At 53.1% G+C, this 21,678-nt stretch overlaps 1 protein-coding gene across 1 annotated transcript; it reads left to right on the forward strand.

Moving 5' to 3' along the window:
- Window positions 1-2,028: 2,028 nt before the first annotated feature.
- Window positions 2,029-20,842, forward strand: Adora2a (adenosine A2a receptor). The gene is made up of 3 exons (XM_031347981.1): window positions 2,029-2,454; window positions 11,339-11,912; window positions 19,082-20,842. The coding sequence occupies exons 2-3, from the start codon at window positions 11,590-11,592 to the stop codon at window positions 19,989-19,991; spliced, it is 1,233 nt and encodes a 410-aa protein (XP_031203841.1). The 5' UTR covers window positions 2,029-2,454; window positions 11,339-11,589; the 3' UTR covers window positions 19,992-20,842.
- Window positions 20,843-21,678: the final 836 nt, after the last annotated feature.

Here is a 21,678-nt window from a genome sequence, read left to right on the forward strand (position 1 = left end):
AGTCTGAGAGTGGAATTCTGGAACATGACAGAGAGCCCAGCTGGCCCCATGGTTAGGGCTAAGGAGTTGGCACCTGGACCTAAGGAAGGGTGGGCAGCTGCTATAACTTTCAGAGGCTGTCTGAGGCTATACAGACGAACCAAAACCCAAGGGTAGAAACCAGGCTTCCAGAGGCTCCGTGCACTGTCAAGGGGCAGGACCCACACCAGGAGCAGCCCTATCTATACCTTCTGCCTTTGAAGCCTTTTCAGGGAAGCTCCTGTTTGGCCTCGGCACACGTAACTGGGGAGGGAGTCAGGCCAAGGCCAAAGTGAACCTTAATTGGCTGGGAAAGCCCGAGCTACCTTCTTGTGGCTCTGCACAGTTTCATGACATGTGAGCCTACGGAGCTGAAGCCAAGCAGGCTTTGAACTGTCATGGCCATAGGATGTGATGTGTGTGTTTGTGTGTGTGTGTGTGTGTGTGTGTGTGTGTGTGTGCCACCCATTGGAACCACCATTGGAACCTCTGGTGTGATGCCACCCATCGGAACCTAAGGGTGAACAGCAAAGGCCACTCACTGACCAGTATTGGGATGGAGGCTTGACCCTCTGGCCCAGTGGTTCTCAAACTTCCTAATGGTGCAAACATTTAATAGAGTTCCTCATGTTGTAGTGACCCCCAACCATAAAGGTTTGTTGTTGTTGTTGTTGTTGTTGTTATTGTTGCTTTGTAACAGTAATTCCCTGCTAGTATGAATCATAATGTAAATATTTTTGGAGACAGAGGTTTGCCAAAGGGATCGCCATCCACAGGTTGAGAACAACTGCTCCGGAGTGGGGGGACACTCCTGGAGAAAGATGCTGGGCCCTGGAATTGGAATGGGTGAGCAAGAAGCATCAGAAAACAGGAGGGACATCCCTCCCCCAGAACTGGCCAAGTGTTGGCCTCTACTTCATGAGTCCCCATATCCCCTTCAAGGGGGATTTTCAAGATAGTCATCCCAGGACGTGCCTCTTGACAGGAATGGGCAGGGTGGTATTGCCCCCCCCCCCGTGAGAACTCAGAAACAAGGATGCAGAGTCCAGTTTGAGAACGGGCCCTAGCTTGGTTGTGTCTCATCCTTACCCCTACGCTACTTAGCTGCTGGGCAAGTTTCAGGAGGTGGCTAAACAGAAATAACTACATCCCAGGAAGGCATACGGCGGCGGTGCACGCCAGGGCCAGGGCAGCCCTTGGAACTGGTCCTGCTTGGTGATGGTTCTAGGCGTTGAAGCTGAGATGGCAGTGCTCCAGTCTCTCTCGCGCTCCCTCCAGGGGATCTCAGGTTTAATTCAAATTGTGCGGAAGGTCCCTGCTCTAACCAGATCTATAGATGCCCCACAGATGCTGTAATCCTGATAGGGGCTGGGCTCATCAAATGGTAAACAAAAAAAGGTCAGACTTTGGTGGAATGAGCCTGAGAGACTGCCCGTCAAAGACAAGCCGTGGTAGAAGACAATCACCATTTCAAAGGCAGACATCTGGCTTCTCCGAGGGAGGGACGGGCACCTGCACGCACTTCGTGCCTACTTCTAAAGAGTCGTTCCTTCCCACCCAGACCGCAGGCCTAGGGGTCTGACTTTCAGCTAGCCACTCCACACACTTTCCTCTAGCCGGCAGTCTGTGGGTTCCAGGAGGTATTAAAAGACAAGGTTCCAGAAAGGCCTTGGCCATCGATGCCTGGGTGTGTGAAGGGCTTGTCCTGCTGCGAACAGATTGAGGTTTGCAAATCCTTCCAGAGAGACAAGATTCCACGCAGACTGCGGGGTCCAGCCGCCTCCAGTCACGAGAGGAGGAGATTCCCAGCCCAGAAAGTCTGAGAGTCCTAGTGAGGCTGTGTGGTGCAGATGCACTCCCTCCTTGCTTAGTAGTTCAGAGAAGTAGGGATGTGGGGGAGGAGTCACGGTTCACAGGCATCCGAGATGTAAGAACTGTAAAGGACCAACCCCCACCCCACCCCACCCCCTCCGCCTGGAGCCCCGGTCTAGGGTCGGGTGTGGAGCAGCTTGGGGCATAACAGCATCAGGGCAGCTTAGCTCCGATAAAGGGCAAAACTGGGAGGACCAGAGTGGCACAGGCAGCCTGATGCCTTGTGGAGGAGCCACCGGAGAGGGGTGGGGCGCCAAGGCTTCATGGGTGGGGGCACTCGGGTGGGGGTGGGAGTGGCGCTGGAGGAGGCAGTCAGGACGCGTGGAGCTGAAGCGCCCACGTTGGGGCGAAGGGTGCTTTGCTAGGGGACCCATCACCACCTAGCCCTCCCTTAGGGCCATTTCCTCCGGTTCCCACCTCGGGGCCTCGGTTTCCCCCAGCGGCGGGGCGGGGCGGGAGCAGCGCTGCTTTCGAAGTCGCCTGCAGGGTGCGCCCATGAGCGGCGCGGCCGGAGCTGGAAGCCCGAGCGGTCGCTGAGACGGTGGGAGCCAAAGCAAGAGGCAGGTCAGCGGGGGTCCTGGGTCCCGGGGACCCTGGGGGGCGGAAGGGGTCTCGGGTGGGCGTCTTGGCGGTTGTGGCCGTCGGAGGCTGCGGGGCCTGGAGGTCTGAGCGGACCAGGGTCCTCGGAGCGCCCGCCGCTCCCTCCGATCCTTCCTTCCTGCTGTCGGGAGTGGAGTCCGCGGGTGCCGAGGTCCCAGCCTGCCCGGCCGCTTCGGGAGTGGTCCCAGCCTCGGCGCGGTCACCTCCCAAGTGCGGTGCCATCGGGGCGGTCCTCAGCGACCCGAAAGTGCTCAAGGGCAGGGAGGGAGGAAGGGGCTCGAGTAAGGCAGGGGTGGCGGGATGCCATACAGTCGTCTAGCCCCGCCGGCGACGCGCGCGGCTACAGCCGTCGATTTGTCCCCGCGCGGAGGGGACTGTGAACCTGCGAGCACACAAGTCCCTTTAGGGCGCGTCCCTGCCAAAGCTAGGCTGCGGACGTCGAGGCGCGGCCGGAGGTAGGCGGGTCAGACTCTCGGGTTAGGGGTTCAAGCGGGCACCAGGCTGCTGCTGCTGCGGGGAAGGCAGCGGCAAGAGCAGTGGAGTTTGGAACCCAGGGTTGAAGGGGAGCGTCCTGTTGACTGAGGTGGCGGGAACTCAACTTAGGGCACTGCGGGGAGTCCAGCGGAACAACAGGGTGGGTGCCAGGGGGTGCCTAAAGCAGGGGTGGAAATGGCGGGAACGGTAACAACTCTCAAGTGTTTGGCAGAGGGCGGGCACGGAGGGCTCGGCTTTTGGAACCTCTAGACTAATTTTGCCCACCCATGTCATGGGAGGAGCAGGGATTCACGGTGGTCCAGAGCGACAGATGCAGCAGGCAGACAGACAATCGCCAGGACTCCTTCTTCCCAGGACTGGGGCAAGCAGAGCGTGTATTCTCCTGATGGCTGGGGAGCAATTCGGACCCCCTCTTCTTACCCAACCAGAGACTGTACTTTGTCTCCCTGAGATGAGAACTCCGCGCTGGTTGCCCTACTTCCCAACTTCTTCTGTACTCCTAGACCCCGTGTGCCTTTCAGGAGATTGCCCACACCCAGCCAAGAACGATGCCCTTGGTGTTAGGGCACTTAAAATAATGGCAGAGAGCTTTTTGAAACACGGGGTTAGGAAGGCTCTACTTGTTTGGGTCTGTAGTCGCTGCTCAAAGTTTGGTGGTTCCCAGAGTATGGTAGTATCAAGATCTCAAAGCTCGACCCTTGCATTTTGGGTCTGTAGTCGCTGCTCAAAGTTTGGTGGTTCCCAGAGTATGGTAGTATCAAGATCTCAAAGCTCGACCCTTGCATTTTGGGACTTCCCAGGTTCTCTCAAGTTCTAGCGTCTCTTGAGCAACCCCTAGCCAGTATGCATCTCCTTAGAGGCTGACCATGACTGTTCTGGGCTGGGCTAGCCTTCCTGTTCATGGCTTGAAGTTAGGCTAAGGTCAGCCTACACAAGTAGTATGAGACAAACTGTGGACCAGGCAGAGGAAACAGTGAGCGATCGCCAGTGTCCCGCAGATGGGCCAAAGATGTCTGCTGTCTCAACCTGGAGTTTGATCTCCGCCCCTTGATGCACACTAACTAGGTGGCTGAGGGAAGGTCGCTGTCCTGGGAAACCATTTTTCCATCTGTAGGGTGATGGTGTTCTTCGAAATGCTAACACACAAGGGTATAAAGGGGGGAGAGAAGGGGGCAAAAGAGATAATTTTTGGTTGTGTGGGGGGGCAGGTTCAGGGGAAGAGGTGTTGGCAGTGATGGCAATGGGGGGTGGTGGTGTTATGGTCAGGGTATGCTAAAGGGCAGGTCAGGGGGCTCTGTTCTTAGGCTGGGTAACCCTGGAAGGAGAGGCAGAGATTGTCATTAGCAGAGGGAAATGTGAACAAGAAGAGTTGGTTTGGGAGCAAGCATGTCACTTCAGAGCATTGGGGTGTGCAAAGTCTAGGTAGGGCCTGTACTTGAGACCACAGTCCCCGGTGATTCACTCTTGCCTCTAACCTTGTTCGTTCCTGGGCTACCTCCTCTCACCTCCACCCCCGGGCCACCTCAAAGAAGCTAGAGCTCAGCCGCCTTTTGGTGCAACCCAGTCTGGGGGCCCTGAGTAGTGTGTGCCTAGGAGAGTGGAGGGCGAGACCACTGGACAGATAGATAAATGGACACAGGTAGGAAGCGGTTTTTGGTGAATGTGATGGAGTGGTTGAAGAGGTGAGGATTTTGCTACAGGCAGGTACCGAGCTGGTAAAAGAGAATGTCTCCAACTGCCAGGGAAGAGTCTGGGCTCTGGGATACACTGGGGATGGCAGAAGGGTAGGAGATCATGAGCTGGGGGACTGTAGGTTGGAAGGAGCAGAGGTGGTTTCAGAACCTGAGAATAGGATCGAGCTCCACACTGGGACCCCGAGAGTAGGAGATTAGAAGTACAGAGAGAGGAGCCCTAGGAAACTGCTCATGTCCAAAACAAGGCCCAGACTCCAGGGTGGGTGGGGTGGGGGGCTGGGGGGAAGAAGCCACGTGGTACAAAGAGGGAGGTCCCAGCAGTGAGATCCTGCCAGGTGTCAAGCAGCGATGGAATGGGGGAGAGAAGCTGCCCTCACTCCAGGCCTGGGAAGGGGTTAGACTCTAGGAAGACAGGGACTTATGCAACTTTCCAGGACTACCTCTAACTTTATGTCACTTGTCTCTGTTCAGAGACTCTAGCTGCCGAAATCTTTGCTTTTGGCCTCACAATGGCCTCCAGGAGCTGGGAGCCAGGCTAGTAGAAGCACAGATGGACAGAGGGACAGACAGTGACAGGGTTCAGGTGGATCCAGTGCAGCCTGCTCTGGCTGCATCATCACATCCCTGTCTTCTTAAGGACCACGGCAGGGAGCCCGAATCCCTCATTTCCAGTGGAAGGGGTAGCCTCCTGGCGGGGTTCCACCCAGGGATCCCTTGTTCTTTTTTCCCAGGGGGTACAGTACCTGTCACCCGCTATTTATGGGAGGCACAGGTGTTGAAGCATTCATGGGATGCTCTTACCATGCATGGCCCTATGCACATGGGGGAATGCCATGGAACATAGGGGGTGGGGTGGAAGACTGGCATGGATGGACCTTGCATGGACCCCACCTGGGCTGCTTCCACCGCAGGCTGCTCTTCCAGTACTTCTGTGAGGCCTGGATCCAGGGGAGGGTTTTACCTGGAGACTAAACGGATGAGTGGTACCTGAGGTAGGACTGGGGACCTATGGTTCTCTCTGGGTACCAGACCTAGGCAAGTGGGGAATGTCAGGGTCCTTCCTAGGACTCTCAGTGGGAGAGAAGGGAGATGTGGCTGGCCAGTGGCCTTTGAGTCTCGAGTCTGAACTCTAGATTGAGGTAGCCTGGGTCCTGACTGGTAGGGGTGGAGTTATTTAGAAGGGAAAGCTAGTGCCCTGGCCTCCGTCTGCAGAGGGCAGGTTCTCCCTTCCTGCCCACATCCTGTCCCCAGGAACTCAACAGCAGCCACATGGTCCCTCCCACCCGTGGTCGTTGGGGGAGGGACTTACTGGTCACCTTCTTGAGTACTTGGGACCCAGCTTTTTTACCAGGTATTAGAATTTGGGTGCTGTGCAACTCTAAGAGGGATCAAGAAGGGAAGAGAGACCCAGACCCCGTAGTCAGTCAGTGTGGCACTAGGCAACCTCAGGAGGGACCCGTCTTGTTGACTGACGTGTTAGGGAAGGGTTTGGGGGAGTTGGAGGGTCTTCCTGCAGGCTCTAGTTACTGCTGAGCCACTATATGGCTGCTCTTTGGGTGGGGGAGGTGCCAGTCCATCCCATTGTGATTCTTGCTTGGTGTCATTCCCCAGATCAAAAGGGCAGATGTTGGATCTCCTCGATCTAAACGTTGTCTCTGATTCCAGTAAGAATTCCTCCGTGTTCTGTCTTCCGGCCACCACTGCCTTGGTCCTCAACTTTAGGCAGGCCCGAAGCTTGTCACATACACAGTGCTCTTTAGTTTGGCTCCTGTTTTTTCCCCAGCTCAAGACTTGCACTTCTTCCTCGTTTTCCGTTCTAGTGTGCCAGCGAACTCTCGTTCTTGTTTATTGCTCTTCCCTTTTGAGTTATCGAAATTATTGCTACATAGGCTATTACCTTCCTCTCCCGTGGGTTTGATGTTTGTTATTTTTATTTCACGGCCTTTTGTTTGTTTTGTTTTGTTTTGTTTTTGTTTTTGAGGCAGGGTGTCACTCTGTAGACCAGACCGGCCATCACCTCTTAGAGACCCACTAGCCAGTCTCTGCCTCCAGAGTGCTAGGATAAAAGGTACACACCACGTCTTTCATGGTCTTGGTTTCTTACGTTCTGAATTCTGGTTCGTGGCTCATCTGAAGGGGAAGCTGAGGTCCTAGGGTCAGGGCATAGCCTGTAACAGTTTCTCTATTACCAGCCAGGACCCAGCTGAGCCTCAAGGGTGGCAGCGGTCACTGAAGAATTCCCAGGGTTCTTGTCCTTTGAGACTCCTGCAGTAGACCCCGGGATCAAAAGGAGCAATAGGTCGCAGCTGATAGAGTTCCCTGTGACACAGAAAACTAGGTAGCTGGTGAACATTGTCCCTGGCATGATGGCACATGCCCGTGAAACTGTCACTTAGCGGGTAGAAATGGGAGGATCGAGAGTTCAAGACTATAACTGGCTACATAGCAAGCTCGAGGCCAGCCTGGGCTCCAAGGGACCTGTCACAAAACAAAATGGTAAGGCTGGGTGGGATTCTAGAACCCAGGAAGAAACCTCATGCAGCCACTATGGGCAGTGTCTGGGATGCCCTCTTCCCTCCCCTTAGTGGGAGCAGGAGCAGTATGTGGAGCCCTGCCTGGGAGTTCGTAGACACATCCAACAGGGTCTGGAGCCACCACCTGGGCCTGTGTACACAGAGCCTCGGGTGGCTCAGGAGAGATGTGGGCTGGGATTAAATGATTTTAATTAAAGTGGCTGGTTCAGGATGGGAGGGGATGGGAGGAAGAGGCAGCAGTGTTGAATGTGAATGCTGGGAGGCCAAGCGGCTGTTCCTTCAAGTCTCTTGACACGCATGTTCCACAGCATGTGCCTAGAGGTGACATGGAACAGTGTCTGCACTCTATACCCTGCCCCCAACAAAGGACCATCATAAGGAAATGCAACATTATTAATTTTTAATTTCCCCTCTTGGCTAGCAACAGATGACTCAAGGATTAGTCCGATAGAGCCAACAGAGAGGAATAGAAAATTGCTAGATCCTGGCTCTACACTGGCCCCGTCTCCTGGGCCCCAAGCCTTCCTGTGACTCTGGAGTAGCAATTCTCGACCTTCCTAATGCTGCAAACCTTTAATACAGTTCCTCATGTTGGGGTCACCTCTCCCTACCAAACACACACACACACACACACACAACCATAAAATTATTTCCGTTGCTACTTCATAACTCATTTTGCTCCTGTTATGAATCACAGTGTAAATATTTTTGGAGATAGAGGCTTTCCATTTTCCAATAGGGTCGTGACCCACAGGTTAAGAACCAGTGCCTCAGAGGCTTCATGAGGAGGGAGGTCTCCTGCAGCATACCTTGGCATTCTCTTAAGGGCTAAGCCACCTTTTCACGTTCCTGGTAAAACCGAGAGTCTTCTCACCTGTTTGGATTCTGGCTTCTCGTCTAAAAAATTGAGTTCACCAGAGCATCAGGGGCATAGCTTTTCAGCCACTTTCCAGCACTTGGGAGGCAGAGGCAGGAGGATTTCTGAGTTCGAGGCCAGCCTGGTCTACAGAGTGAGTTCCAGGACAAGCAAGGCTATACAGAGAAACCCTGTCTCCAAAAACCAAAAACCAAAATAAAAAAAAAACCAAAAATCTCACGAGCTCCTCAACGGGACCCAGCGTAGCCTTGGTATTCAGATCCATGGCCACTTGGAGAACACGGGGCTTAGTCGTTTGGCAGCGGCTAGCATCTCCAGGCCCTGAGCGTTGCTCAGTCAGGTCAGTGAAACATTAGTAGGCTTGAATTGTCCCAGTGGGAACATTCATACTACAAAGAAAAGTTACAAGTCAAGATGCCCAGGCCCTGAGCTCTTTTGCCTGCCTACAGCTACACAGCCTCAGCCTTTGCCCGCCCGCAGGGCTCCTCCCTCCTGTCTGTCCTGAGAATGCCTCAGGGCTCTACTGATCTGCCGGACTTGGGGCTGAGAAAGGCACAAAGAAAAAGATTTGAGCTTGGCAGCTGCTCAGGTGGCCCCGGGGGATCAGAGGAGCTTTCCCCAGGGATGTGTAGCAATAACTAAGGGGCTGCAGGAATGTTGATGGAAGGGCAGCGAGGAAAGGGCCCTGGGACAGGAACCTCCAGCGTGCCCTCAGCCAAAGCAAGACATCCTGGCAGGAGGGCCAGCTGTGTTGAGACTGGAGAACTTCAGAACAGCTCCAGCGCAGTCGGAAGAGTGCTGGTCTCCAGAAATAGCCAACATGGGCCCAGCGCGGAACACGAGGAGCCTTGAGAACTGGCGAAACCCAGGCAGGTACCAAAGGGGCCGGGAGAGAGCTTCGGCAAAAATAGGCCTGGGTTAGGCCCCTGCATAGCTGGTGTCCTGGTGGCTATGGAGTCAGTGGTGTTCCTGGGGGCCAATACTGGTGGCGAGACCAGAAGCAGCAGCAGGGCTTTAGGCTCAGGGATGGAGGCATGTCACCTCGACAGAGATGTATGACGCGCCCCTGCGTCCCACTGGGGACCTTGAGGATGGAGGGATGTTAAGGCCTGGACCAGCCTTCTAGCCTGGGCTGGTCTGATTGCAGACTGCTTCAGCGTCCTCCGGTGAAGATTCCACTAGAGAAGCCCCAAGGGATATAGGTGGTTATCCTTTCTCTCCAAGAAACACCCAGATGGGAGAGTCAGGATTCATGGACCACAGTAGCTCTTCCGGGGCTCACTGGGCCTGGTTGGGCCTGAATGGCCAGTGGGTCTGCTGTTGCTGCTGCTTCAAATTTTGAAAGCTAGAACAGGAGCTGTTTTAGTCATAGACCTGCTGTGGTCAGACGGATACTTCTGGAGACTGTTAGCCATGGACGCAGAGGGACCTGGTATGTACCCGGAGGCGGCCCCGGTACCAGATCTGACCATTGTGCTTGGAACCATGAGTTATACGAACAGCTAGTTGTCAAGTAGCCTGTGCAAAGCTGGGACTCACAAGGACTTAGCCACAGGGTGTCTCTGCCTGACCTTTGGAGGAGCAACGGCGGCGTCACGTAGGGACAGTAATTCCGTCAGTTGCTGCAGATTTTGTCTTCTCCTTCCAAACCTTCGGTATCAGCCTCGTAGATGACAAAGGACAAGCTGCAGCCGCATCAACTCTTGTCTCTAGATTGAAGCGCCGGCAACATCACAGAAGAAAACGTGAGGCTCGTTTCTTTTAGCCCTCCATTTTAGCTCTCGGCCAATTTCAGGCGGAGAAGACCCTTCTCCCGGGGCTTTTTAGTTCCACTCATTCCTCCCCTCCTTGAGGAGAGAAGAAGATGGAAAAATTTGTCTATATTACAGGGGTCTGAAAGTTAGCCTCTGGCTTCCTGGTGGCTATGGAGGTCTTTGGAGGTCAAGTACTGAAGAGGATGGACTGGGAGGGGTGGGGAGGGAATCCTTTGGTTCTTGCTTGGGGAACAACAGGCTATTGGGAGAGTCCTGCTTCCATTGAGGTTTTGCGAGCTCAGGGAGTAGAGACGGGAGTTTGGGCTCGGCTGGGGCCTGCTACGGAGAGAGCAAGACTTCCCCTTACCAGAGGTCTCCGCTATTCCTGTGAGCTAACACTGTGATTCTGGGGTAGTCTCTCCAAATCTGTGGATAAGCGCTGAAGTGAGCCCTCGCTCTCATCTGGGGCCCAAAGGTGTTCCAGTCTAACTGGAGAAACTGAGTCCGGAGAAACAAAAGCATTCCTGCCCACGGTCGGTCCTCCAATGAATCCTTCCAGAACTCCTGGTTTTCTAAGCAGCATTTCCCTGCCTCAGCTAGGACAGGTGGAGAGACGGGAGGTGTAGGAGGAAAGCAAGCAGGAGGCGGATCCATCAGGGAAGAGAAGCACCTTGTGCAGCCTGCAGGCAGGAGCACTCTTGCTCTCAGAGCAGTGGATTTGGCTTGGACCCTGCTCTTGCTGCCTGTGAGGGTAAGGATGCCTATCTGCCGGAACTGGAGGATAGGACTGATTGAAAGGCTCCCAGACCTCTCCAGAAAGGAACTCTTGGGAGTGTCTGAGGTGACCTTAGGGGCAGGGGTGTCTCTAGCGTCCTGAAGGGATGGAGCAAAATAAGCTGGGCTCTCTCGGAGGCTGGCTAGGTGTGAGAAGGCGGGGGGTGGGGGGGGTACAGGTGGGATGGGGAGAGGCCAGGGGTTGCTTGCGGGACTGGTAGCGAGTGTAGGGACCCTGAGGACTGGTCAGTTGGCTACAGAAAGTTTGAAAACCTACATAAGAAGAGCCAATATAAACATCAATTTGCCTTGACTTTAACTTGCTCCCATAGATGAAAACAAAACAAACAACAAACTAAATCTTCCTCGGCTCATCCTAGCTGGGAGGGTGGGTTACTGTAGTACATGGGGTGAGAAAGATTTATCTTTGGTAATGGGGGGGGGGACCACAACAGGTCAGCAGAATCCTGGCTCTGTCTGTGTTCTCTCCTATGTCTGCCCTGAAGAGACAGGAGAAGGTGCGGCGGTCTCCCTGAGAAGGGTTGGGTGAAGATCTTGACAAGCCTTCTTTGGAACCAGTGAACTCGTTGGGCTTGTGTCCTGACTGACAGATTGGGCCAGACGGAAGTCGTTCTCCAGCAGAGGCCGACGGACGTCGGACGCAGAGTCTGAAGTAGACCCAGGCTGGCTCAGCTCTTCACTGCGACTCTCTCTTTACAGGTACCTCGGAACCCTGAAGCTGAGCGGAGCCAGGCCGGATCCCCTAGAGAAGTCATGGTTTCGGGAGATGCAGAATCATCTGTGAGAACGCCTTTGGGTAGCTAGCTCTCTCTGGGAACGCTCGCTCGCGGCTCTTGTGAGGAAAGGGCTGCGGGGCTTGGGTGGGTGGACGGCTGGGCTGCAGCTATGGACCGAGAGCTGGCCCAGGCCCGCATCCTTGCTGAGCCTGCCCAAGTGTGGCTGCTCCCACCATGGGCTCCTCGGTGTACATCCTGGTGGAGCTGGCCATCGCTGTGCTGGCCATCCTGGGCAACGTGCTTGTGTGCTGGGCCGTGTGGATCAACAGCAACCTGCAGAACGTCACCAACTTCTTCGTGGTATCGCTGGCGGCAGCTGACATTGCGGTGGGTATACTCGCCATCCCATTTGCCATCACCATCAGCACCGGCTTCTGCGCCGCTTGCCACGGCTGCCTCTTCTTCGCCTGCTTTGTCCTGGTCCTCACGCAGAGTTCCATCTTCAGCCTCTTGGCTATCGCCATCGACCGATACATCGCCATCCGAATTCCACTCCGGTGAGCCAGGGGTTACATCTGGGCATAAGGCTCAATCCGTGGGCACAAAGGACAGGGCTCTGGGGACTCCCATCTGAATCTTTACAGAGCTGGAGGTGGCCATGCCTGTCTGGCTTATCCCTATAAGTTCAGGCTACTACCCAGGTCGCATGCTGAGGCTGTCTTTAGGCAGTCGTATATGGCTACTATCAGACAAGGGTAGCCAGGCTCTGGTACGACATGCTGCCACTGTGTGCGCTACTCTTCATCCATCTGCCTGTGTGGGATCTGAGGTGGGTGGGGAGCCACGGGGAACCACAGAACCTCAGCTAGGAACCCGTCTTTGCCACCACCAGCCTTTCCCCAGTGTGTAGCTTAGGAGGGTGACCCAGAGAGGGGAAGTGACTTGGCCAAATGCCACAGTGAGTCATTTGGACCTCTATGCAAATTATATTGCTCCTAGGTCTGAGAGGACTCTGCCGGTATTAGGGGCTGGCTACACAAAGGGTTTTTTTTGTTGTTTTTTTTTTTTGTTTTTATATGGTGACTTTGAAGTGACTCCAGCCAAGGATATGTAAAGAGGCTCTTCCTGGAAGCCCCTTCTCAGCTACCGTATAGATAACCCAGGCAGTGCATTACTCTCTCAGCGGCTCCTCCTCTGTGACTTTCAACGGGAGCTAGGCCTCTCTCGAGGAAAAATTCCATAATGGGGGATTGGGACACATAGTCTCCATAGGGAGTTTTTCTGCTCGAGCGGCGTTCCCACCCACAGAGGACGCATCAGCCACTCTACTGTGGGCTGAGGGCATCCAGCAATAAGAAGGACCAGGCTCAACGAGCCGTGACAATTTGTGAGGTCAGATGCAAGAGAGCCTTTGGAGGTCATTTCCTTCCGCTTCTGGACAGCAAAAGGAGGCTCCGAGAAGGGGCTAGCTCCATCACAGTCGTCCAAGGAGTTGATAGGAGAACGGGGAAGAAACATAGCCCACCACCACTGTGACGTCACTTTGAGGAGTGGTCTGCCTGGAGTGGCTCAGTCTCCGGGAAGGAATGTCACACTGGTGTTCTTAGAATCTGAGCCCTAGGCTGTGAGATGGCTCAGAGGTTAAGAGCGCCAGCTGCTCTTCCGGAGGTCTTGAGTTCAAATCCCAGCAACCACATGGTGGCTCACAACCACCCGTAAAGAGATTTGACGCCCTCTTCTGGTGCTGTCTGAAGACGGCTACAGTGTACTTATTTATAATAATATACAAATCTTTACAAAAGAAAGAAAAAAAAATTTTAAAAAGATAATCTGAGCCCTAAGCCCAAACACCTAGTGTAGGTGTTTGCTCAAGGAGATAGAACCTGTGCCTTGCATTACCTTAAAGACCTTGTCAAAGGTGACTTCAGCCAGGCGTAGCTAGCAAGCAGAGCACATGCTTATGTCCTTGAGCTTGGCAAAAGCTAGACCCTGAGAATGATGAGACTCCAGGCTAGCCAGGAGTCTGGGGAGGAGGGGGAGGATTTGGACCAGCTCTAAGAAGGGACAGGGTTAAAGGTCGCATGTTGGGGACAGCCTGCTCTATTGCTTCCAGTCTGTGCTTCTGAAGTAGACCAAGGGCTAGGTTCCTGCAGGGGGAAGGTTAGAACACAGAGGCCTATGGGGAGTCTGTGTGTGAGTCCCCGTGGGTCAATAGAATCTGCCCTGGGAGACAGGCTCTGTCTGTGTGGGAGCGGGTCGCCAAGGGGAAGCAGTAATTTAACGTTCCCCATCTCCTAACACCAAGCAGCAACGTTTCAGGAAAGATCGGGATAGCTGTTCTCGAATCAAAGGTTTCAGCTTGCTTTCCTCGCCCTCGCCCTCGCCCTGTCTCTGTCTTCTCAAAATCAAGAGACCGAATCCCTGACATAGGAATGAGTCCTATGGCTATAGAAAGCTAGCGACCCTATGCTGGGCCTGTTTTCTCACAGGTAACAAGGGGGCACGTTTCTGTGTTGTTCCTCACAAAGGTCCGCAGGTTCAGTAAGCGGGTAGGAGTGATGAGGCAGGGCAGGGTAACGGGAATGGATTCCGCTCTTTTGTGAGCTGGAGGCTTGACTCTAACAGCCTATCCCTAACAGAATTTGCATCCCCTAACCTCTTGGACCTTGGGCCATCTGAGCTCTGAATGGGGCCTTGGAAAGCCCCAGGCTGGTCTCAGCAAGGAGCTGATAGGTTTGAAGATGCCCACCGAGGATGCTCAGCTTGCCTATGGGCAGTTTTACAGCTGCCACGGCACGTTAGTGCGAGATGTCCTTTGATCATCCTGGCCCTGGCATTTCAGCTAGAGCAGATGTCGTGACCCTTGGAGGAGACCAGAGCCAGAAACGGACATCTGTGTCTCCCAATCTGGACGGACTTTAGAGGCCTTCCCTCTCTCTGACTACCGATCTCCTTCACTTTCCTGTCTCCTGAAGTTTCTGGTTCCGGAGAAGGTGGAGGTGTCTTGTATGAGTGGCCCTCCAGGCATAATGGGGAGGTAGAGGGGGCACCAGGGGACCAGACATGAGGGATTTTTGGAGGGATCAGGGGACCGGGCATGAGAGGGATCTGGAGAGAACAGGGAGAGTAGTCATGAGGGGAATCTGGAAGGGACCAGGGACCAGGGGACCAGACATGCGGGGAATCAAGAAGGGACCAGGGGACTAAACATGAGGGATTTCTGGAAGGATCAGGGGGACCAGGCATGGGGGGGGGGGTCTGGAGGTGCTTTCTAGTCTGGACTCACTTTTCCCCCTTTACAGCTAGGAAGGCAGCCTTTTCTAAGGATGCCATGACAAGATCCCCAGGCTCAGTCTTTGACGGAGGCATAGTCCCAGGCTCGCACTGTGTACCGGGAATTCTTTCACTGTTGTTGTAAAGAATTTTCAGCTTCGGGATCATCTGTCCCCTCCTTCCTGAGCGTAGGCACCCTGTTAAATGAAGGCAGAACCTCGGGAGTAATAAAGAAAAAACCAGAGCAAAGGCAAAGATGGGGCCCTATGTCTGCAAGGGATGAAAAGCCTGGGGTAAGAGACCAAGCTTCCTTTCCTGAGGGTCCTTCCCACCACGGCCTCTAAGTCTCACGCGGTGGACCTGTGGCGCTCCTGTGCGTAAGTGACAGGCCGAAGTACACAAAGGCAACCAGTTGGCACGAGACCTTAAGTCCTATAAGAATACATTTCTCTGATTCCCAAAAGGGCAGGAGGGCCAGACATATGTAGAGTGGTGGAAGGCTTATATAGCATTCTGGAGGTCTTGGGCTGGATCCTCAGTACCACAGAATGTAAAGAAAGTAAGGAAAAGAGCTTTCCAAATTAGCCATGAGCCCCTACCGGACTAGAGGCGTGGTGCAGAGGTAGAATACTTGTTACTTAACATAGGTAAAGGCCTGGATTCCATTCTTCTCTCCACAGTGATTCTGGTGAGGGTACAGTGTGTCCTGGAGGAAGTCTTGCCTTATGGGTGTCGTGATCTGAACGGTCGTGATCCTGTAAGGATGGGTTGGGGGTGGGGGGAAGGTGTCAGGAGAGTAAAGCCCAGGCACATGTCCCAAGGAAGGAGTGAGGGAGCATATGGCCTCTCCTCTGGGCTGAAGAGAGGTGGCCTGGCTCCTGAGTGCCAGGTATGGCGTGAGGTTGACATAGACTGGTCTCTCTGCCTGCGGAAGGAGTTTGAATTTCTTCATTGCGGTCAGGTGCTCTTCCATTCTTAGGCCATGGGCTGGTAAGATGACGTAGGGAGTCCCACCTTCTCCTCCGTGTTGCAAACAGACATGAGAGCTCTACCTGGAATTGTGGCTATGTTCTAGAGTCATAGGGTGAGGCCTCAGTAGGGTTAAATCAGGATTCTCAGGGAAAGGCAACCTCCACAGACAGGCTGGGGGATGTAGGGACGTAGAGGCCACTTGAAAATAGGCACTGCCGGAGACTCTGACAGCTGCATCCTGTATCTCTGAACCTCCCCGGAATGGTCCTAGGCCATGCTAGCCAGCCTGAGCATCCTTCTAGCCACACTGAGTATATTTACCCAGAAGGCCAGGATGAGCCTGTGTGAGCCAGAAATACAAGCCAGGCTGTGCCCTGGGGATAACTATCATTTCTTTGTGATTCCATTTGAGCCCTGATGTTGTCTTAGACCTTAGGCTCCTGCTCCATGACCTTGATTTCCTGACTCTCCTGCCTCTGTTTCCAGATGTTGGAAATATGAGTGTGTGTATGTGTGTGTGTGTGGGGGGGGGTGTGTGCTGTGTGTGTGTGTGCGCGCGCGCGTGCGCACGCATTCTTACATAATACCTGCATGTGCTCAGACATTGTCTCCAAGCCCCTCAGACCTTTGCCAACACAGGAAAGTACATCTAACATATTGGGTTCTGTCCCCATAAGGGACTTTCTTTCCAGAGTGCCATGGAAGATTTCCCCTTGTGGGTTCCCCGTTTGTGAAAGTAAATTGGACAAACTTGGGATTTCCATGGTAAATTCTCAGAAGCTGTCAGACCTGGGCCGTTGTCTCCAACAACAACTTGTTAATTCAAACTTACTTAGTTGGATCCCACACTCCAAGATTACCACCTTTCTAACTACCAGGAGCAGAAGGCCTGTTCTGAAAACAGTTTGAAAGTCACCAAGGTGGGGGGACCCTACACCTTCCCCTGAGGCTCCTGGGTATCCCAGGCAGCTCATTTCTCTGACCAGCAACTGAATAGCTCCCATCTACCCTGAGCCTCAGGGTAACTCCCTGGGGTTTCCACCCACTAAATTCAGCATCGAGCCCTTATAGGCCGTGGTGAATGGTTTAGAATTCTTAGTTTCATTTCATAAATAAGGAAATTGAGGTTCAGAGAGGTGAAGTGACATAGCATTCCTTGTTTACAGGAATGTACCAGGATTAGGACCCAGAAAGGGTCCACTTGTCCCAGAAAAGATGTGACCACTAACATAGCTCCCCCTCCCATGAGGATCAGGGAAATGTACTATTGAGGGGTGCCTGGCACAAAGTAAGTATGTAAGTATTAGATGGGGGTGGGGACCCCAGGACTTCACTTTTGAGCCTCCAGGCAAGCAGACATGCAGGGCTTGCTTTCTGGTAGGTCTAGTTAAGTCCGAGACCCTCCCGCAAAGACCCTGTTCCAGGTAACCAAGGCCCCACTGGGTGGGACCCACGAAGCTCCTGAGAATATGTATGACAATTACCGTTGAGATTCTGAATTGACCAGGCTGGAGTTGTAGCTCAGTGGTAGAAAGCTTGCCTGTCATATGTAAGGCCCTGGATTTGCTCTCCAGGCCCCATCAGGAAGAGGCTGTGATGGATCCTGACAAATTCGCTTGGGCTCGAGTTGCCCCTGAGTCTCTGAATGTTCACAGCGAGTCCCTGCCTCCCCTTAGGTCTCAGTTTCAGTTTCTCCAGCTCTAGAACAGAGGGACGGATTACATAAATGGTTAGAAAGTACAAGTGGGGTTTTTTTTTTTTTTACCTCTTTATTATTTCTTTCTCAATTGACATTTAAAATGGAAGGTTTTTTCCCCTAAACAAAAAATCTCCAGTCCCCTTTGAGCTCTATCTTCCATCTTTCTTCCTTCCTTTCTTTCTTCCTTCCTTCCTTCCTTTCTTTCTTTCTTTCTTTCTTTCTTTCTTTTTCTTTCTTTCTTTCCTCTCTCTCTCTCTCTCTCTCTCTCTCTCTCTCTCTCTTCCTTCTTTCTTTCCTGCCTGCCTGCCTGTCTGTCTGTCCTTCTTTCTTTTATGATGAAGCTTCCACTTAGATCCTCATGCATGGGAGGTAACTTATTTAACGCCGGGCATATGTGTTATGTTGAGACAAAGGCAGGCGAAACACATAACACATCCCAGCCTTCCTCTCACATGTGTTCAGAGTGGGTACCTGAGGCTGCCACTCTGAGGTCACAGCCGCTCTGTTGCTGCCTTGAGTCTAGAATCAGAAAGTGTACACATTTACCTTGATACCTACCATATGCCCCTGTCCCCCAGCTGACAACATAGAGAAATGCAGGGGACTCCTACTCCATGTGGGGCTCCTAACCTTTGAGGAGGCAAGCGACTCCTCCAAGTTGTCTAGCCTGACCTTGAAGATTGGAAGCTTCTACTGGGAGGGTCTTGGGATGCTGGAATCAAAACTATTAAACATAAGTTCATCCCTCAGACATTACCAAAACCCCATATTTTTTTTAAAGTCAAGAAGAGTTAAATAAGACAAAACATTCTTTTATTTTTCTTTTCTTTTCTTTCTTTCTTTCTTTTTTTTTTCAAGACAGGGTTTCTCTGTATAGCCCTGGCTGTCCTGGAACTCACTCTGTAGACCAGGCTGACCTCGAACTCAGAAATCCGCCTGCCTCTGCCTTTCAAGTGCTGGGATTAAAAGCATGTACCACCACTGCCCGGCAAAAACATTCTTTTACTAAAATGATGATGTGTTTCCAGTGGGGGCTACTTTCTAGTTGACAAATCAAGGCCCCCTCCCCACAACCCGGGATTGTCAATCAGCGCAAGAACATTTCCACGTGGTCCTCAGGCTGATAAATTACTGTCTTCTTCCACCTCACTCAGCACCTCTTGATTATTAAGATGGCCAGGGAAATGTCAGTACATAATTGTCTCATTTCTGCCCGGAGGATTGTGGGTAGGCTCAGAGGAGAGATGATATTCCATTAGATTTGGGACTTCCATGCCCTGGGCAGCCTCTTCTTGAGGATTGTAGAAAAAAAAAAAGCATGGGATGTAAGTGGTTCCGGCCATCAACAGGTCTTATCTGGCTGGTACCATTCCCAGAACTCTGGATCTGCCCTACTCCACAGGAAAGCATGCTCTAATGGGAACCAAGATGAACCACCCTGGAAGTAAAACCTATCCCCCTAAGGCCATCTATTTCTCTTGAACCATACTCAAGTTGAGTCTCAAGACTATATACCTAAGACTAACAACACCGGAACATTTGTGTGATGGGTTTCCGTGTCCTAGATGTCTGTTTCCCCCACTGTCCATTACCCCCGTGCAGCTGTGAGACCGACAAAAGCTCAGTGCCACACTTAGAAGACTCTACTATCAAGGGGAGGGGGGAGGAAATAGCGGAAAAACCCTACAGCCAGCACACGGAGACCCTCTGGGCTTCTGTGTGCTTCTTGGTCCTGCCAGAGCCTGGTTCATGGGGTCTCTAATGCCAGTCCTTTCTCCCCAGGTACAATGGCTTGGTGACGGGTATGAGGGCGAAGGGCATCATTGCGATTTGCTGGGTGCTGTCATTCGCCATTGGCCTGACCCCCATGCTGGGCTGGAACAACTGCAGTAAAAAAGGCGAGAACTCCACGAAGACCTGCGGCGAGGGCCGGGTGACCTGTCTGTTTGAGGACGTGGTACCCATGAATTACATGGTTTACTACAACTTCTTCGCTTTCGTGTTGCTCCCCCTCCTGCTCATGCTGGCCATCTACTTACGGATTTTTCTCGCAGCCCGGAGACAGCTGAAGCAGATGGAGAGCCAACCCCTGCCAGGGGAGCGGACTCGCTCCACGCTGCAGAAGGAGGTTCATGCCGCCAAATCCCTGGCCATCATTGTGGGGCTCTTTGCTCTCTGCTGGTTGCCCCTGCACATCATCAACTGCTTCACCTTCTTCTGCTCCACGTGCCAGCACGCCCCTCCATGGCTCATGTACCTGGCCATCATCCTCTCCCACAGCAATTCCGTTGTCAACCCCTTCATCTACGCCTACAGGATCCGGGAGTTCCGTCAGACCTTCCGGAAGATCATCCGAACCCATGTCCTGAGGCGGCAGGAACCCTTCAGGGCAGGGGGTTCCAGTGCCTGGGCCTTGGCGGCTCACAGCACTGAGGGAGAGCAGGTCAGCCTCCGCCTCAATGGCCACCCCCTGGGGGTATGGGCCAATGGCAGTGCCCCCCATTCCGGGAGGAGGCCCAATGGCTATACCCTGGGACTGGGGAGTGGAGGGAGTGCCCAAGGGTCTCCTGGAGATGTGGAGCTTCTTACCCAGGAGCACCAGGAAAGCCGAGAGCACCATGGCCTAGGGGATCCTCTGGCCCAGGGTAGAGTAGGACCATCCTCATGGTCTTCAGAGTTGGCCCCTTCCTGAGGGAAAGACATTTTAATATTTTGGGTTGGCTGGACCAATCTCACTAAGAGAAGAAATACCACGCCAGGAAACCCACTGGGCGCCTGCCTCCCTCTTTGAACTACAAAGAGGGAGCATCAAGCTAGAGCTGCATGAAGCCCAGTAAGAAAGGCCTGGGGGGTGGAGGAAGCCATGTTTCCGGCTTAGAGGGCCCTGGGTTCCGTCAAGGCTGCAGCAGCATCTTCGAAGGCACGGCCCAGTTCCCTGCTCCAGAAGCATCCAAAAGAGCTGTCTTGTCTCTGTAGAGCCACTGTGGCTTAGAGGACTGGCCTGATGCTAGGATATGGCCGCCTCAGGCCTCCTACTAGTAACACTACTCTCCCACAGACCGTGTAGGGCTCAGGGAGCTGCTGACCTAGAAGTGGCACTTGGCTAGTTTTGTTTTTCAAGAAGATAACAATGTGAGGAAACCCTTTCTATTTTATTGACTTCCCCTTCCCTAGCTGCTGGGTCTGTGGTCGATCCTGCTGTGACGCCGTCCCCCCCACCCCTGCCCCCAAGGAATTGCAGATGGTCCTCATGGGCTAGCCCAAGCTGCCATGCACTTAGTCACAGGGCTATCTCCGGCTCACAACGCTGGGCTGGAAGACAGCCACTCTGAAGGGCAGGGTGCCAGAGCATGGGCTCAGGTCCCAGGAGAGATTAGAGATGCCAAGCCATGGACCTGAGCTGGGTAGTTCAGAGCTGCTCTGCCCGAGGCTTTACCTACTGCCTTTCCTTCTAGAGGGGGACATGTTTGTTTGTTTGTGGTTTGTTCGTTTTTTTTCCTGAGGTAAAATAAAATGAGCCACACTATGTTTTAAATTTGCCTGCTAAGAATGATGTGTGAGTTCTTCCCTCTATTCCACTGCCAGGTCTGATGCACTCATGTTGATTGTATGTATATGTACAGACAGACGAATCTGATCTGCAGGTTGACAATCCGGGGACCTTCCAAAGGCTCCTATTCTCCTTGTGTTGGGTAAAGTGGGTGGGTGTGGGATGGCACACTTACATGTCCCATGGGACCTCATCATTCCTCACAGGCGTCACAGAAGGTATGTGTGGGGGGGCTGGGTGTTCAGTCACACCTCCAGGGTCATTGACCCCTCCCTCCTGTTCTAGGAACTAAAAGTGAGAGGGCCTAGGGCCACCCCTTGCTTCCTTCCGCATGTCCTATCTGTAAGTCTTTTCACAGCTGTGTCCATCAGTCCTTCCCCCGTTCCACTCCTTAGCCAAGAGGCTACAAAGTTCCCGGAAACAGATCTGAGTTGAGGCCAAACTGTCTTCCCTTCCTTTTCCCAGAGAAAGATATGAGATGAGAGGCCATCCCTTGCTCCAGTCTTGGCTTCTCGACCCCCGCTGAAGAAGACATTGCTGTCTCGCTGTGATGGAGAGAGGTGACAGCTTGGGATGGGCAGGGAGCCATGGCAGGTTCTGACAGGGCCTCTGAGGGCACTGCAGTGTTTCTTGGGCTGTGTCTCAGGAAAGGGGTGTTAGAACTTAGGAGCCTCGCTTTACATGCGATGAACAAGCTCGGTGAGGTTAGTTCTTGCCCTAGGTTACAAAGCTAAGCAAGTGGAAAGAGATGAATCTAGATTTCCAGGCCTTCGTGCTTTTTTTTTTTTAAAGATTTATTTATTTATTATATGTAAGTACACTGTAGCTG

The sequence above is a fragment of the Mastomys coucha genome, unplaced genomic scaffold, assembly GCF_008632895.1.
Source record: "Mastomys coucha isolate ucsf_1 unplaced genomic scaffold, UCSF_Mcou_1 pScaffold3, whole genome shotgun sequence".
Lineage (NCBI taxonomy): Eukaryota > Metazoa > Chordata > Mammalia > Rodentia > Muridae > Mastomys > Mastomys coucha.

Excerpts from the sequence above, each read along its gene's own strand:
- Adora2a (XM_031347981.1), top strand. The coding sequence starts at position 11,590 with ATGGGCTCCTCGGTGTACATCCTGGTGGAGCTGGCCATCGCTGTGCTG. Across the intron at positions 11,913-19,081 it reads GCCATCCGAATTCCACTCCG|GTACAATGGCTTGGTGACGG; the intron begins GTGAGCCAGGGG and ends CTTTCTCCCCAG.